Raw genomic sequence first — 17,037 nt, 5'->3', positions numbered from 1 at the left:
TTGAAGGTTGTCCTGGGAAGGGATTTATGTTGCCTGTAGACATAAGTTGTTCTGTGAGGCTAATTCCCAAATCTGCATTGCCAGCCTGCATAGGAGGTAAGACCTGGTCCCCCCCTAGTTTGTTGATGTACCAAATGACAGTGGTGTTATCTGTGAAGATTAGCAAAGGGGCTGGCTGAAGGATAGGGAGAAAAGCTTTCAGGGCTAAATGAACTAACGTAATTTCCCTGATGTTGATATGTTTCCTCAGAAGGGATGCCTGCCAAGGTGCTTGTACCTTGAGTCCCTTCATGGTATCTCCCCAGCCCTGATCCGAGGCATGTGTGTGCATATGTTGAGCTGATGTGGGGTAGGAGGGATAGTCCTGGATTCCTTTGAACCTGTTTTATCCACCACCTTAATTCTGTTTGTAGACAAGGTAGGAAGGGTATTTGGAAGTCTAGAGGATGGCTGTGCTTTGAAGCCCTTATATAACATATATATGCAAAAATGTATATGCAAGTACATATGTTAAGCTTTCGGTTTTGAATCTTAGCTATATGTAACCTATATGAAGCTGCATGTATGTTGGGGAATGTCATACTTAGATTTACCATGAGATTTAGCATCATGTTGTATGACAGGCGTACTACAACCTCTGGAATCCGCATGGTGTTTGCATATGCAATTTTACATCAAGTGTATCACATTTTCAAGATGATTCAATGTAGTTTCAGCTGAATCAATTGGAAGCACAGATATAGTTTAGTGAATGAGTGCATCAAATATGGAATCAATACATGTAACTAGATTGGACATAGAACCCTGAATTACTTCTCTAAATGGCCCATAATTTCTAGAGCCTAGGAACTACTTATATGATTATGTACCTCTCAGCATTACCCGGCCCTTCCCCAACCCATATGACCAACCATAGTACCCACCAATTTTTTCCCTTACCATTGTTTGTTATGATCACAGTGTATTTTTGTTTTTTATTTTTATCAATTTATTATTGTACATATTATTATACAACCATATTTTTATATTATGATTATTATTACATCATTATATTCTTATTTTAGCTGCCATGTACATTTAGCATTTCATTCTTTAATATCTATAGAAGAACCCTAATTTTATCTACTCATATATTAAAACTAACTTACTATATATTTGTAATATGTATAATATACTTAATATTGTCTTTATTATTTAGTATGTTACAAAGAAGAGGAGAGATCTTCACCATTTTTTCCTGATGTTTTGGGTTCAATTTGTGTGTTTAAAATTTTTTATTTATAAAAAACAAGCTAAATTTGAGTAAAATCATCATAAAATAAATTATTGTTAAAACTAATTATTAATTGTATAATTAGGGTTTAGCATTTTAAAGTAATGTGGAACTACCATTGAAAATGTGTGTCTGGCTCTATGGCTTTCTATTTTTCTTTCTTTCCTTAGTCTTTCAGTATTTAGTGTATAATTGATGTAATGTTTAATTTAAGATTTTAAATTTTGATATTTTGTTGATGATTTTTTAATTATGAGTATACGCCTGATGAGGGCCGGATGAAGATTAATTTGTTCTTCTTTATAATAATCATTAAATCGTGGATTTTAAATCGTGGTGGTTCCTTGCAGTTTATTTTCACAGTTCTTTAAATACCACTGTAGCTTCCTCATGTGCATCCTGGCTAGGGGAAGCATAGGGATGGTGGTTGCCATAAGACCCAGAAGGCACATAAACTGTCTTGCTGACAGCTGGTCTATCTGGAAGTGGTCCTGGAAATGGCTGTCAGGGAGATTACTTTGTCTTGGGGTAAAAATGCTTTCATTAAGTCTGTCCGACTCCTGCAACCCAGGAAGACCTTGTTTGTTCTGGGGATAGGGATGACTTGGGGAGGTTCAGTGTGAAACCTAGTCTCTGAAGTAGGGACATAGAGAACTGGAGATGATTTTTGAGGGTCTCTTCTTTTTCTGCAAGAATTAGAATATCGTCTAGGTAGGGATACATCTGTATGCTCTTGGTCCTGCAGAAGGCTATGGCGGGAACTAGGCATTTGGTGAAAACCCTTGGTGCAGTGGACAAACCAAAGGGCAAGGCAGTAAATTGAAAATGAGATAAAGGCCCAGCAAAGCATAAGTATTTCTTGTGGTCTGGGTGTATGGGGATGTGGAGGTAAGCCTCCTTCAGGTCCAAACTGGCCATGAATGCTTGTGGTGGCAATAGTGGAGGCAGGGTCTGTAAGGACAGCATTCTGAAAGAGGGGATTTTTAGAAAAAGATTTGGAATGGATAAGTCCAGGATAGGTCTCCATGGTCCATCCTTTTTTGGAACTAGGAAAAGTCTGGAGTAAAAATTTTTTCCCTCTTGTCCTGATGGGATAGGTTCGATGTTGCCTTGTGCCCACAGATCCTGGGTAATGTGGGTAATTAAGTGAAGCTGATTTTTGGGTGGAAAAGGAATGGCCAGTGAGGTGGGTCTTTCCTGCCAGGATAGGAAATATCCTTTTTCCAGTATTGCCAGCACCCAGCGGTCTGTGGTGATTTCTTTCCAAAGGGGCAGATGGGGAGATAGGTAAGGCAGTCATGCATTGTTGCCATTATTTCTGTGCTGAAAGGACTGTCTTTGGGCTGGCTGAGAAGAGGTAATCCTTAAAGAGGATTCCTAGATGCTTTCCTATGCCTGGTAGAAGAAGGGGTGGTTGTGGAGGGGGCCCTTCTGACATAGGATGTTTTGATAGGATAATTTCTACAGTACTTAGGTACAGGAGATACCAGCAGGTGTTTAATATCCTGTAGCTCTTTGCTCTTCTCGTAGATTTTTAAATAGTTCTGCAGACTGCTTACCAAAGAGAAGGTTATGATTAAGAGGAGCACTTAGGAATTTGGACTGAAAATCTTCTGGTAGTGGTTGGAGCCTAAGCCAGGAGCATCTATGCAGAATCAATGCAGTTGCAGCTGTTCTAGCAGAAGCCTCTGCTGTGTCATAACTGCATCTAATGGAGCACCTGGCCACCTGGGATGCCAGCTTTGATGCTACTTCAGTTTTGTTAGGAGAGTCAGGCAGGGAGTTCAGAAATATAGAGGCTTGGGATACCAAGTCCAAGGCAAATTTCACCATATGTGTTTTGTAGTTAATTGTTCTGAAGGCCAGGATGGAAGAGGTGGAAGTCTTCTTGCCCAGCCTATCCATAGTTTTACTGTCTTTATCTCAAGGTAAAAGAGATGAAGAGGGGAGCAGTCTAGATTGTCTATCTGGGGCCACAGCTATAACAGCAGGGTCTGCCAAGGGGGGTTTTACTAGGAATTTGTGGTCATCAGGTACCTTATAGAAATGGTCTGGTCTCTTTGGGGCAGGTGGCTGAGAGTCAAGGTTCTTACAGCAAGAAGCAAATGCGTCAAGGTATGCAGGGATCACTGGAGGAATGCCTGATTGGGAGGGTGATTCAACCTGCAACAACTCTGTTATTTGGGAAGTATCCCATTTGAAGTATTCTTTCATCTCAGTGATAGTTTCACCAAATGTTATGTCCTCTGGAGGAGAATCTCCTTCAAAAGAAGCCTCATCTGGAGAATAATATTCCAGGGGGAGGCTGTTTGGGATGAGTAGGTGATAGACTCCTCAGAGCAAGAGGAGAGGGCCTCCTTCTTCTTCCTGAGAAATAGAGGGAAGGAGTGAGGTAGCAGAAGTAGGTCTTGGGCTGAGCACCGGAATAGAGGGGGTTGAGGAGGATGTAGCCCTAAGGGCCATGAAGGCCTGCATCAGGGACTGAGTAAAGGATAGCCAGTCCAGTTGTCCTTCAGGAGGGGTAGATAAATGTTTAGTTTTTTGTCTTCTTTCTAAAGGAGTAGTTTTGGGAGACACTGTAGGCCTTAATTCTGGGGCCTTACCAAAGGAGGGAGACTCAGATTCCTGAGCTCTAGAAGGGTATCCGGTGGAACCTGGTTCCCCCTCAACATCGGAAATAACCGATGTCTGAGACATCTCCGTGGACGTGCCGGCCAGCACTTTGGAAACGGCTTAATTGAGGGGAGCCGTACAAACAGATAACTCTAGCGGACATCCCTCAACACCTATATTGGCGGTTGTAGGGTATCCGATGACAGAGAGGCAGTGGTAATAGGCCACAAAACTTTGACTTTTTTTCTTTGGTGGTTCCATCAGGTCGGCTGATTCCAGATCCATACTAACAGCTAGCTTCTTAAGTCTTTGATTTTCTAAGTACAGTTTAACTGCAGCCAAACAGCTTCTAAGAGTTTTAGGGATGAAGGATTGGCAGATGGAGCAGGAGGTATAGTCATGTTCTCGGCCTTGACAAAAGACACAACAGTCATGGGTGTCCTTATGTGGAATTTGACAGCCACATCGGCATTTACCCTTCTTAGCAGACATCAGCTAATGTAAAACCAGCAAACCAAGCTCAAGCAATTAATATAAGTAAGAAATCCCCAACGGGGTACTTAGCTTTAGAAGTCTTGATAGAGAGAAGCAATGTGATCAAGGACATCCATTATTACATGCCACAGTTTACAACAATGTGTGAGTATAGGGCAATACAGAGAGGTTTAAGAGTCTACCCTACCTTGTTATCTAGTGAATACAATAATACTGAATAGGCTTGTGCTGATATGCCTAAAATTTCCATTCTTCACTGAGTGGGTCACTTTCCTGCTATCATTGCTAGGAGCAGCACTACAAATTTTGAGCAGCATGAATGAAATGAGACACTAACAGTAAGCACAGCTGTTTACCCAGGTTCGAGGATCCCAGGCTGTCTTTTGCAAACACTGGCAATAAGAATTTTGTTACTAGGCAGATTCTTCACAGCACAGTATATTCCATCATTTGGACTAACTTAAAGTACGATCTAACATTTTTACAGTCAGTTTTGCAATGCAGCAAGTTATATCACACATTTCTGATGCAGTTTCTTTCAGTACAAGCACTACTCAAGCCATTATATGCAAAACAGTTTCAGCCTTACTGACTTTATAGACTGCCAGTCCACAGTAACTGTTAAAGGAGAGCTTCTGTCTGGAGTAAACAGTTTCCCACGACAATCTGACTGCTGACACTAAAAAGAAAAATAAAGTACAATTTATTCAACATGTCATATTGAAGTTCTCTGAACTAATATCATTGTCGCGGGAGTTACAAATTGTACAACTATTGCTACTACTACTACACTTTGTGAAATATTAACAGTATAACATAAACTGAAGGAGAAGACAGTGGCTCATGGAGTCCACCAGACAAGCCAGTTATTATGCTACGTGTGCTCTCTATCTAGATTTAAAGGCCAAAGAATAGAAGATATAAATTCACCCTAAATATTAAAGCATTTTAATATCCATTTTTATGTTAAGCTTCAAATGTTTTGGGGAAAAAATAACCCCTGGTGATTAGTTACAACAGTCTTTAGAAGGGATCAAAACAAAATCCGTTCACCACTCACTTAGAATGCTAACATAAAATCAAACTGCCACACTATAGTTTCTTTGAGCAAGATCAGTACAACTACAGATAGTGTATTATTGTGAGGAATCTGTTACATTTACTATTCCTCTTATACAAAGAGACCATCCAAAAAGATTCCTTATTTTAGAAGAACTTTTCCCTTCATTTTTTCTTCTTCCCCTTTTCCATCCCATCAAAGTCATTACTTTAACACAACTGCTGCTTAAATTAATACATGAGTAAAAGCTGTATATTATTTGTGTATTAAGGTGCATTGACAGAGTCTCCTCTACTCTGGCTGTTGGTACTGACTTCTACTCTGACTTGGAAGGTACAAGACTTGGTACCAGTGCTGACACTAATGCCACGGAATGTTTCAGCACACTGATTGGAGGCTGATAACGTTGACATCAATAATGGTTTCAAGGGAATCAGAGGGGAAGTGGATGCTGAACCATTAACAGTGATGCTCTGGAGCCTAGTAGACCTTTGCACTGAAAGGCTCAATGCCAAATGCAGGTGTCTGGGCTAAATGGAGAAGTCGCATAAATGTCGATGGTAAAGGCTGCATGAAAGAAGCTGGAGTCAATACTCCCTGTGACAAGACAAGGCCTGGGGAAGGAGCCATAGATGTAGAGGGAAGGCAACATTAGTATTCAATCTGAAAAAAAGAGAGAGAAGATAGGAAATCCATCTCTATTTGAAAATTACGAACCTCACCATCTTGTCCCAGTCATAATATAAGGAGGAAATTTGGAAGGACTTAGCTGACCTAATGAACAAGGTGGAAGAAGGCTTTGCCTCCAGATATCAACAAAGTTTCAGTTCTGAGGAGAAGCTGCTCAGTCTGCTTGTTGGAGAAGGTTTTGAAACTGCAGAAACTTCACGCTGGGAAACACCAATGGTAAATAGTTGCTCTATAGCTACTCTCAGTCCCTGTGTAGCCCATACTGGCAAAACATTTTTTTTCTACTTCCCTAAAGATAAGGGGAAAGCATATCCTAATCTCTAGGTGACCTGTCCTCCTCAATCCTATGTTTCTCCTTTTGTATACTGGCAGTAGGAAGAAGCTCTTTGAGGATCAAAGTGTTTTCTAGTATTGTCCTGGATCCAAAGTCATAGCATACATCAAAGGGGGCCATCCGAGTTTTCTATCCCCAGGTGCATGACATTAAATTCTTGTGTATCCTGAAGAGGAGTCTTGTGGCCACATTTGGTACACTTTCTGTATCTTCAGGCCTTCTCAACCTTGTCCTTGTCCATAATGCCCACTAAAAAAAACAAAGTACTACAGACATGTAAACCAGAAAAAGTAAGGCTGGAGAGGCCCAAGTTTTCAGTCAGCATGGGTGGGTGAAGGAGAGAAAAGGACTGACAGAAAAGAGCCTATATGCTAGACTAAAAAGCAGTCATTCACATTAACACTTTCTAACTACTTGCCAAATATAAGAAGAGTAAAAACATTGCATTCAATGAAAAAAAAGCATAAAGGAACCAGTCTTTCCTAAGACTGGGATCAACCTAGATGTGTCTGATCCATTGGCAAATGAGAACTGGGAGAGATCAACCTAGATGTGTCTGGTCCATTGGTGAAAGAGTCACCGAGAGACAGAGGGAGGGAGAAAGAGAGAGATGGAGAAATTTAATAAAAGCTTGTACAATTCAAAAAAAGTAAGCAGTAAAAGGCAGGAAAATACTCTGCAGGACTCAACTCCCCATATGCTGCAAAGTCAGTATAAATGTCGACAAATCACTTTAAATGCAGAAACTGCTGCCATTTGGAGAGCTAGTGCCATTCCACCATAGTGCTCAGCATAAGGCTTCATTATAACATCTAGTGAGAAGTTACACCATGAGTCAAATTAAGATACACAGTAGATTAAACAAAAAAAATAAGTAAGAGTAAGCACAGCATGCTCTTCTGCAACTAAGACCTTTTCCATAATAGCAGACTAATCCATCATATATTGCTGTAATGGGCAACGCAGGATAGAAGATGTAGTAAAAAAGTACGAAATATCAAACACAGAAGATGGCCAACACATCTTCCTACCATTAGTTCTAGTCCAGGAAGCAATAGTCCAGTATATCACAGTGGCCAGACACTGGCTAAGCAGGCAATATAAACACCATGTAAAATAAACATATTTGGGTCGTGGCTGAAAAGGGTCTATAGATCAGTCCACTTACCTAGTGAACAAATAAATAAATCTCTTACACAGCAGCACAGCACTAGGACTAGACTATGTTTACTTGCTAAGTTTTTCTGCATAGCTGTCTATTTTGAGCATTTTCTGGCTTGTTAAACTTGATTTCTGCATTAGTAACTGTATTTAGAGCACAACCTAGAGCTGTTTACTGAATTTTCTGTTTGCACTTATTTTTAAAATCAGACATCAATATACAAATTATGACTCGTCTACAATTTGTTTTCAAACTAGTTACACCAGTGATAATAAATACTTAGTAAATATCATTATGAAGAATTGGCATATTTTAACTACAGACGATGAAATTAAACAATTAATAGGTATTAGACCAATCTTCACATATAAGAATATGAAGAACTTAAAGAGGATACTATGTAATGAAAAAAGGTCTATATTTCCTATTGAAATAAATACTAATAAAAATGGGATGGGCACCCATGCCTGTGGGAAGTGTAATTCATGCCCTTGGATATCTAAAGAAACATGTTTTACACATCCGGAACTATCTTATAAGTTTGAATCTAGATTTTCAGCCAATTGCGAAGACAAAAATGTCATTTATCTTGCAACTTGTGAACAATGTTGTGCCTTTTACATAGGTATGACCACGAGACGACTGAAAGACAGAATACAAGAGCATATTTATACCATTAAGAAAGCAGACCATAAAAATGCTCTTGCAAAGCATGTTTTAGAATTTCCAGAACATAGCTTCAGGTTCAGGATATTACAGAAAAGAGAACCAAATACAAGAAAAGGGGATAACTTCAATGATTTAGAAAATCTGGAATTAAGTTGGATATTAAAATTTAGGGCCCAATATTATCCTGGATTAAACACATATGTTAGTATTAGATCATTTTTAAAGAAACGTAAATATAAATGAGCTAGTTTACAAGTAAAAAAGTAAAAAATATGACACAGATTGTTTGCCATATATATATATATATATATATATATATATATATATATATATATATATATATATATATATACTCACATATGTATCTCCATGAGCCCAATAAGTATTTTTTATGAGTCTTAAGCATTTTTATGTTTTATATGTATATATCATACATTCTATATATATTTCTACATTTTATATATATATTTATATATATTTATATTTATATATACCATATATTTATATACACATCGTTATATCACACACATATATTTTCATACATTATTTATTCATATTTATATATACAGACATGCACTTTATACATGCTTTAAGATATAATATATAATTCACTATACAGTATACATACTCCATTAAGCAGTAATAGTGATTTTTATAACAGTTAGATATTGCTCTGCATGCCATTTTATATGAATAATTGTTACTATATCTAAGCATTATTTATTCAAGTATTTAAGTATTTATTATCTGTTGAAGGTATAGATTTTATTAATATTACACAATAAGATACAATATTAACATGTTACAACTATTTTTGTTATCATTATTTATGTTAGCTCTTTATTAGTTTCATTATTTTCATTAGTATTGTCATCTTTACTCATACACTTGAGATAGTGCTGAGTTATGCTGCTTCAGCAAGATATCTGTTATAGCGGAGAGAATTCGCTTAGTTCTATAAGTTAATTAATCATTTAACAATTTGCTATCTAACAGCATAGCAGCCTAATTTTAACTAATTGATTGGCTGATTTAAATTAATGGCATATGTATAAATAGAGTTTCAGTGTCTGTGTATAATTAATCTGAAGAAGCGTGCCTTCTGGATGCACGTGAAAGCGCTCATTTTTTGTTAAAATAAAGAGTTGGACTTTTACGTGGTGGTCGATTTCCAGTTTTTCTTCTCCAACATATATTTTTTCTGCTCTGGAGTCACCTTTGAGGGACAGGTCTGCTTTTTTCTGCTACTTCATTTCCTTCGTTTGCTACCCTCTGCCCCTACAAGATGGAAGGATCGTCGCTGGAACTTGATTACATTCCGGAGAGAAACCTCTCCAATCACAGATGGAACAGCTTGACTGAAAAAAGAACTAATCCGTTGCTCACTATGGAATTATCTACACATGTTAACTCCACTGAATCAGGTACTGCTAATATAATATCAGAGTTTAATTCTCTTTATAAAGAACTGGAGAACAATTTATATAAGCAGTTTCGTTTACTGTGGCAGTGCCGACACCTTGAAGTGTGTCTCCACTTCAAGGTAGTCCCCAGAGGTATGAGGATTCTTTGCATGCCCTCATACGGGAACAGTCATCCGGAGCTATTAAAAAACTGGCAAAAGCTAAATATAGATCTTAGTTTCAACTATATTAAACTGTTTATTGAATACTTTTTACCGATAGAGAATGAACTATCGGAAAAAACGGATACATTGTATAAAGACATGGTAAATAGATTTAAAGGAGACATGTTTAGTAACAGACTAGACAATCTTATCTGTCAAGTGGATGCCTATGGAGAAAGATTGCAACAAATCAAGCTACGAAAACTCCAGAGAGACCACCGAGATTTTATGAATGGCCAAGCCTTTGTTTGGCCTAGGAACACCCAGGGGAATGGGGTACATAGGACAGAATCGATACCCCTTAATGAAGCAGACAGAGGCATTCCATCAGCTACACCAGACATTTCCCCTTTAACGGATGCCGCTGCATTAAATGACGCAACATCGGCATCGTCAGGCAGACTGAGACATACAACACCTGAATCGTTGAATACTCCACCACCCAACCAAATGGCTTTGAATCAACATCATATTTTGGGAGCTAAACCAAAGACTCAACAAACGAATATTGAGTCTTTTTTACCTTTACCAGTACGCCTGCGAAGGGATTCGAGAGGAAGATCGTTGAGCCGAGGAAGAGGCAAAAGGAAACTGTCAGGAGAACCGTACATCAAGAGAGGCCGACTGAGGGACTAAATAATTTAGTTTTTAATTTATCTGAACTTTCACTCACAGACACGGACTACAACGTACTCAATAAGGGTTTAACTTTTATACCTGCACAGGACAGCAATATTTCAGACATATTGATTGATTTAAGAGCTTTTGCTCGAAAGATAGCACTAAAATTATTTTTTAAGAAAGGGCAACAGAGTAACAATAATGAATCTAAACATGAATGTTTTAAAAGGAAAAGTGCCTTCACATCGGTGTTGCACCCATGTATTGAGTGTTTTATTAAGGCTTGCGAGAATGATTTATATAAATATTATGCACATCAGAATAATGGTTCCTTTCCTGTTTTTCACAACCTCACTAAAGAGGAATGGGCATCTATCAACACATTAGTGAAGAATACAAGGGTTACGATTAGGCCAGCTGATAAGGGGGGGCGGCCTAGTTTTATCGAACACTAAAGATTATCTGATGTACATGAGTTCACTATTACAAGACGATAAAACATATAAGCTGACAGATATAAAAACAGTTGAGAGAATGATATACCAAGTACACCAGGAATTATATGATCTAATGGCATGCAGACAAATTAATCATGAATTTTATCTATTTTTATTAATTGAACATCCAACTATACCTTACATTAAAGGTCTCCCCAAAATGCACAAGGGCACTTTACCCCCACCTCTTCGACCCATAGCGGTAGGGCACAATTGAGTCACTGAGAACATCTCCATTTTTATTGAAAAAAGATTAAAACCATTGTTTTTGATATTCCTACTATTTTGAGAGATTCTTATCAACTTTTAAAAAATATTAAAAAATTAGATGATGTCATATCTGAATCACATCTATTAGTCACCCTTGATGTGAAGAATCTTTTCACTGCCATTCCTAATTCCTATGGGATGGAAGCCATCAGGTCATTATTGAATAAGAGTCAGATATATACTAATGATGAACAAATTTTATTGAACACCTTACTAGAAATAGTACTAACTAATAATATTTTAACCTTTAATGATCTCTTCTATATTCAACAGTGGGGGGTGGCGATGGGCACCCCTGCGCAAATACATATGCCAACTTGGCAGTATATAACTGGGAAACTATTTGTTTGTTCTCTCATCCAACATATAATAAAGTTCTCTCATACTATAGGTTTGTTGATGATATACTATTGGTATGGGATGGCACTTTTGAGGAATTAAAAAATTTCATATCTGAATTAGAACAAACTACAGATTTTTTAAGGTTTTCGATTGAACATTCAACAACCAATATAAATTTCTTGGACCTAAACATTAAAAAGGATGGGAGAGGTGGACTTACAACATCATTATACAGAAAAGCATGCTGGAAGAACACTCTATTACAATATAACAGCATGCATCCCAGATTTATATTTAAAAATATTGTCAAAGGGCAGTATATGAGAATCAATAGGTTATGTCAAGAAATGGATGAACGCAATAATGAATTTAATAAATTAGAGCAACTATTATTACATAGGGGTTATAATCCAGAAATGGTAGGTAGAATAAAAGAAACTTTTATTAGTGATAAATCTGAAACTAAATATATCTACCATACATCATCCAGACATCAATATACAAATTATGACTCGTCTACAATTTGTTTTCAAACTAGTTACACCAGTGATAATAAATACTTAGTAAATATCATTATGAAGAATTGGCATATTTTAACTACAGATGATGAAATTAAACAATTAATAGGTATTAGACCAATCTTCACATATAAGAATATGAAGAACTTAAAGAGGATACTATGTAATGAAAAAAGGTCTATATTTCCTATTGAAATGAATACTAATAAAAATGGGATGGGCACCCATGCCTGTGGGAAGTGTAATTCATGCCCTTGGACATCTAAAGAAACATGTTTTACACATCCGGAACTATCTTATAAGTTTGAATCTAGATTTTCAGCCAATTGCGAAGACAAAAATGTCATTTATCTTGCAACTTGTGAACAATGTTGTGCCTTTTACATAGGTATGACCACGAGACGACTGAAAGACAGAATACAAGAGCATATTTATACCATTAAGAAAGCAGACCATAAAAATGCTATGTTTTAGAATTTCCAGAACATAGCTTCAGGTTCAGGATATTACAGAAAAGAGAACCAAATACAAGAAAAGGGGATAACTTCAATGATTTAGAAAATCTGGAATTAAGTTGGATATTAAAATTTAGGGCCCAATATTATCCTGGATTAAACACATATGTTAGTATTAGATCATTTTTAAATAAACGTAAATATAAATGAGCTAGTTTATAAGTAAAAAAGTAAAAAATATGACACAGATTGTTTGCCATATATATATACTCACATATGTATCTCCATGAGCCCAATAAGTATTTTTTATGAGTCTTAAGCATTTTTATATGTTTTATATGTATATATCATGCATTCTATATATATTTCTACATTTTATATATATATTTATTTCTATATATTTATATATACCATATATTTATATACACATCGTTATATCATACACACATATATTTTTATACATTATTTATTCATATTTATATATATAGACATGCACTTTATACATGCTTTAAGATATAATATATAATTCACTATACAGTATACATACTCCATTAAGCAGTAATAGTGATTTTTATAACAGTTAGATATTGGTCTGCATGCCATTTTATATGAATAATTGTTACTATATCTAAGCATTATTTATTCAAGTATTTAAGTATTTATTATCTGTTGAAGGTATAGATTTTATTAATATTACACAATAAGATACAATATTAACATGTTACTACTATTTTTGTTATCATTATTTATGTTAGCTCTTTATTAGTTTCATTATTTTCATTAATATTGCCATCTTTACTCGTACACTTGAGATAGTGCTGAGTTATGCTGTTTCAGCAAGATATCTGTTATAGCAGAGAGAATTCGCTTAGTTCTATAAGTTAATTAATTAATTATTTAATAATTTGCTATTTAACAGCGTAGCAGCTCAATTTTAATTAATTGATTGATTGATTTAAAGTAATTGTATATGTATAAAAGAGTGTCAGTGTCTGTGTATAATTAATCTGAAGAAGCGTGCCTTCTGGATGCACGCGAAAGTGCTCATTTTTTGTTAAAATAAAGATGTGGAATTTTACGTGGTGGTCGACTTCCAGTTTTTCTTCTCCAACATATATTATTTTTAAAATCGTTTTTTTCTCAAAACTTGCATTTTATCTGTCTTTGGCCTAGCACTCTTGTGTGGGGTCATTTACTGCACTGTTATAACTTGTTGATACTTGTGAACTTCTACTATCTCTGAAAAAAACAAAAAAACAAAAAAATCTTGCTTTTTTCCCCACTTTTCTGTGATTTAAAAAAGTTCATAGGTTCATAGATTAGTACTAAGCTAACTGCCCTTGCAAGCCATTTTAAGCTTAGCAAATTATCCCTTATGAGACTCAAACCCTGCACCTTGTGTTTGTAAGGCAAACACCTTAACCATTAGGCCACCCAGGCTTGCTGTTCTTGAACTGTTTGTAAGTTTCTGTGAGGCCATTTTTTGCTTGGGCTAAAGGGAAGTCTCTCTGTTGATCAGTGGCAGTGAAAAACATTGAGCAGCCTGCCTGCCCCTGTGGGAGTGGTTACTGACTTGAAACTGTAGTTTTATTGGCCATTTTGGGTCAATTCCAAAACTCCTTCATCTTCCTGTCTTAAAACCCTCTTTTGCGTGGTTTTGCACATTTTTGTGCATAGCGCAACAGTGGGCAGCGCCGCCTAATTGGGTTTAAACTATTCCTGGCTCCACAAAGTCTGCTCTTCACTTTTTCCCTTAGAACTGCTCTATCTCTCAATTTAAACACCATATTCTCATTCTAAGGCCCTTCATTGGTCCAATTAAGTAATCCTACAAGTTAGCACTATTAAACCATAAGCACTACTTACTCTTATACTCTCTACGATTACCCTGTCCTCTATTGGTCCGTCTTAAATTCAGTTTCCCTATATTACTCTAGCATGTCCAAAGGTCAGTCAATGGTTTCCTCTCCAGTCCAGCTGGTGAATCTGGGAATTTTGAGGCAATGTTACAACTGTCTCATGTACACGGACAACCCTCTCCTCCTCCAAACAGGTTCAAAAATATGTGAGAGATGCAACTATTTAGCCAAACTGGAGGCTGAGCTCTCTCATCTCAAAACTGGTGTAACCAGTCAGGAGGAGAAGGTAACCTCACACAACACAATTCCAGTATCACATAGTCCCACCACATCAGCGAACCAAACACATAAATACACAAAAACATACTCGGAGGCTCTAAATAAAAATCTACCCAAGCAACAGAGATCTCCAAAGCAGACATCCAAGCAAACGCTACCTCAAAACAAAACACACACAACACATAGCCCACAAAGTCAGTGTGCCAAGCAGCCACAGCCCTTAAGGCTGAATAACACACCTGATACACTTGTAATAGGTGACTCTATTGTCAGACACACTGATGTCCCACTCACCAGGCTGAATAAAGAGAAGGTCACGGTGAGCTGCCTGTCGGGTGCTAGGATCCGCCACATAACGCAAGCACTCAGGTCACTCCAAAGCAAATACAAATATGACTCAGTCATTGTACATGCTGGTGTGAATGACCTGAGACGTACCTCCCTGGACTACATGAAAAGAGACACAGAGGAGCTCTCTGATCATGTAGCCCAGGCTGGTATGACCCTGACCTTGAGCAGCATCTTACCCTCACTTAGAATGATGCCACAGTACAAAGACAAAATGATCGATTTTAACAATTGGCTAAAATTTTGGTGTCATTCAAAGGGGATCCAGTGTCTGTCAGCCTGGGATGACATGCTCGACAAGCCACGTTGCTTCGCTAGGGACGGCTTGCACCTGTCACCACTGGGCTTTCGGATATTGGCAAAGGCTCTTGCCACCCCCATAGTGCTTTTTTTAGGCAAGGCTCAAAAGTCAAAATCACCCCCATAGACAGCACAAGGAACAAGAAATTAAGGGTAATGCTGCTAAACGCCAGAAGTCTTAACCTCAAGATGCATGCACTCGAAGCTCTCCTCAGTATGGAGAACATCGATATCTGTGCAGTGACAGAAACCTGGTTCAAGGCTCCAGAGAGCACCCCAGCACTACCAGGCTATACCTCATATCATGCTTTTCGGCCCCACAATCCAGACTGAACCACAAACGGAGGGGGAGTTTCCATATTTATCAAGGATATCCACACCTCCAGGTTAGTGGCATTGCACGGCATCGGAGACCATCCATATGCAAATAACAGTGGGCAAGACTGCTTTTCAGTTTATAGCATCCTACAGACCACCCTCTCAAAGTCAGGAATCCCACTCGGCTTTCCTGAAAACATTGGAGAACATGAAGATCTCTCCGAACACCATTATATTGGGCAACTTCAACTACCCAAACATTGACTGGGAGCACTACTCAAGCCCCAGCACCTTAGCCCAAAGGTTCCTGGAAATTATAAACTAAAATGCTATGGAACAACTAGTCACCACTCCCACAAGAGGGGACAACATACTAGACCTGATCATTACCAACATGGGGACTCTATGCTCCACACCAGAAGTATATCCCTCATTGGTAAGATCAGACCATAAATTAATTTCACTGGATGTCCACATCCCGACCCCACTTTCAGCCCAGAAAACCACAGTGAAAAACTTCTCAAAAGCGAACTTCTCACTCCTCAAAACCGAAGTGGAATCCTTCAAGGCCCCAGGGCTAGTGGAAACTACGGCCCAAACTGCAGAATCCTATATAAACGCATTCTACGGACATCTCCAGGAATGCATGGATCATGCTATCCCAAACAAAACCAAGACCCAATCATCCAAAGGCAGGCGTCCAGTCTGGTGGACCCCTGCCATAAATAAACTGCACAACAGAAGGAGGAAGCTACTACATGATAGAGCAAAATCCCTAATAGGGAAGGCATCTCTGATCAGTACTAGCAAAAATTACGATCCCTCATAAAATCCTCCATGGCCAGCTTCGAGAGAAAAATTGCACAGGACACCAAAGACAATCATAAGGCTTTTTTCAGTTATGTTAGAAACCTGGGATGCAACTCACAGACTTGTTCTGAGTTGATTCTAAACAACAAAAAATACACTGAACCCACAGACATCGCCAATATCCTGGCAGACAGGTTCAGTGCAAACTTCTCCCCCCCTCCGCCCCAAAAGAGCAAGTATCTATCCCAGCAGAGGGCTGCCTCCCAAACATCTCTGATGCTCAGGTGAAAGCTGCCCTCTCCAAAGCAAAAAACACTGCTTCCATGGGACCAGATGGCATCCCACGTTGCGTCCTACATGAACTCCAAGAGGAACTAATTTAATCCCTCAAATAAAACAGCTATACAATCTCAGCCTCACTACAGGATATGTTATCACAGAATGGCGTACAGCAACAGTGGTCCCACTCCACAAAGGTGGAGCCTCTACGGACCCTG

General features: G+C 38.0%; 1 protein-coding gene across 1 annotated transcript in view; it reads right to left on the bottom strand.

The window, feature by feature from the left end:
• MCM8 (minichromosome maintenance 8 homologous recombination repair factor) overlaps nucleotides 1-17,037 on the bottom strand; it is a 929,462-nt gene that overhangs the window by 697,085 nt on the left and 215,340 nt on the right. The window contains exon 8 of the mRNA XM_044056450.1: nucleotides 4,975-5,060. Coding sequence (XP_043912385.1) covers nucleotides 4,975-5,060 — 86 coding nt within the window. The remainder of the gene's footprint in view (nucleotides 1-4,974; nucleotides 5,061-17,037) is intronic.

The sequence above is a fragment of the Protopterus annectens genome, chromosome 1.part2, assembly GCF_019279795.1.
Source record: "Protopterus annectens isolate FY-2018-M chromosome 1.part2, PAN1.0, whole genome shotgun sequence".
Taxonomy (NCBI): Eukaryota; Metazoa; Chordata; order Ceratodontiformes; family Protopteridae; genus Protopterus; species Protopterus annectens.
Note: the sequence above shows the minus strand (reverse complement) of the source record. Positions and strands in the feature narration are given on the sequence as shown.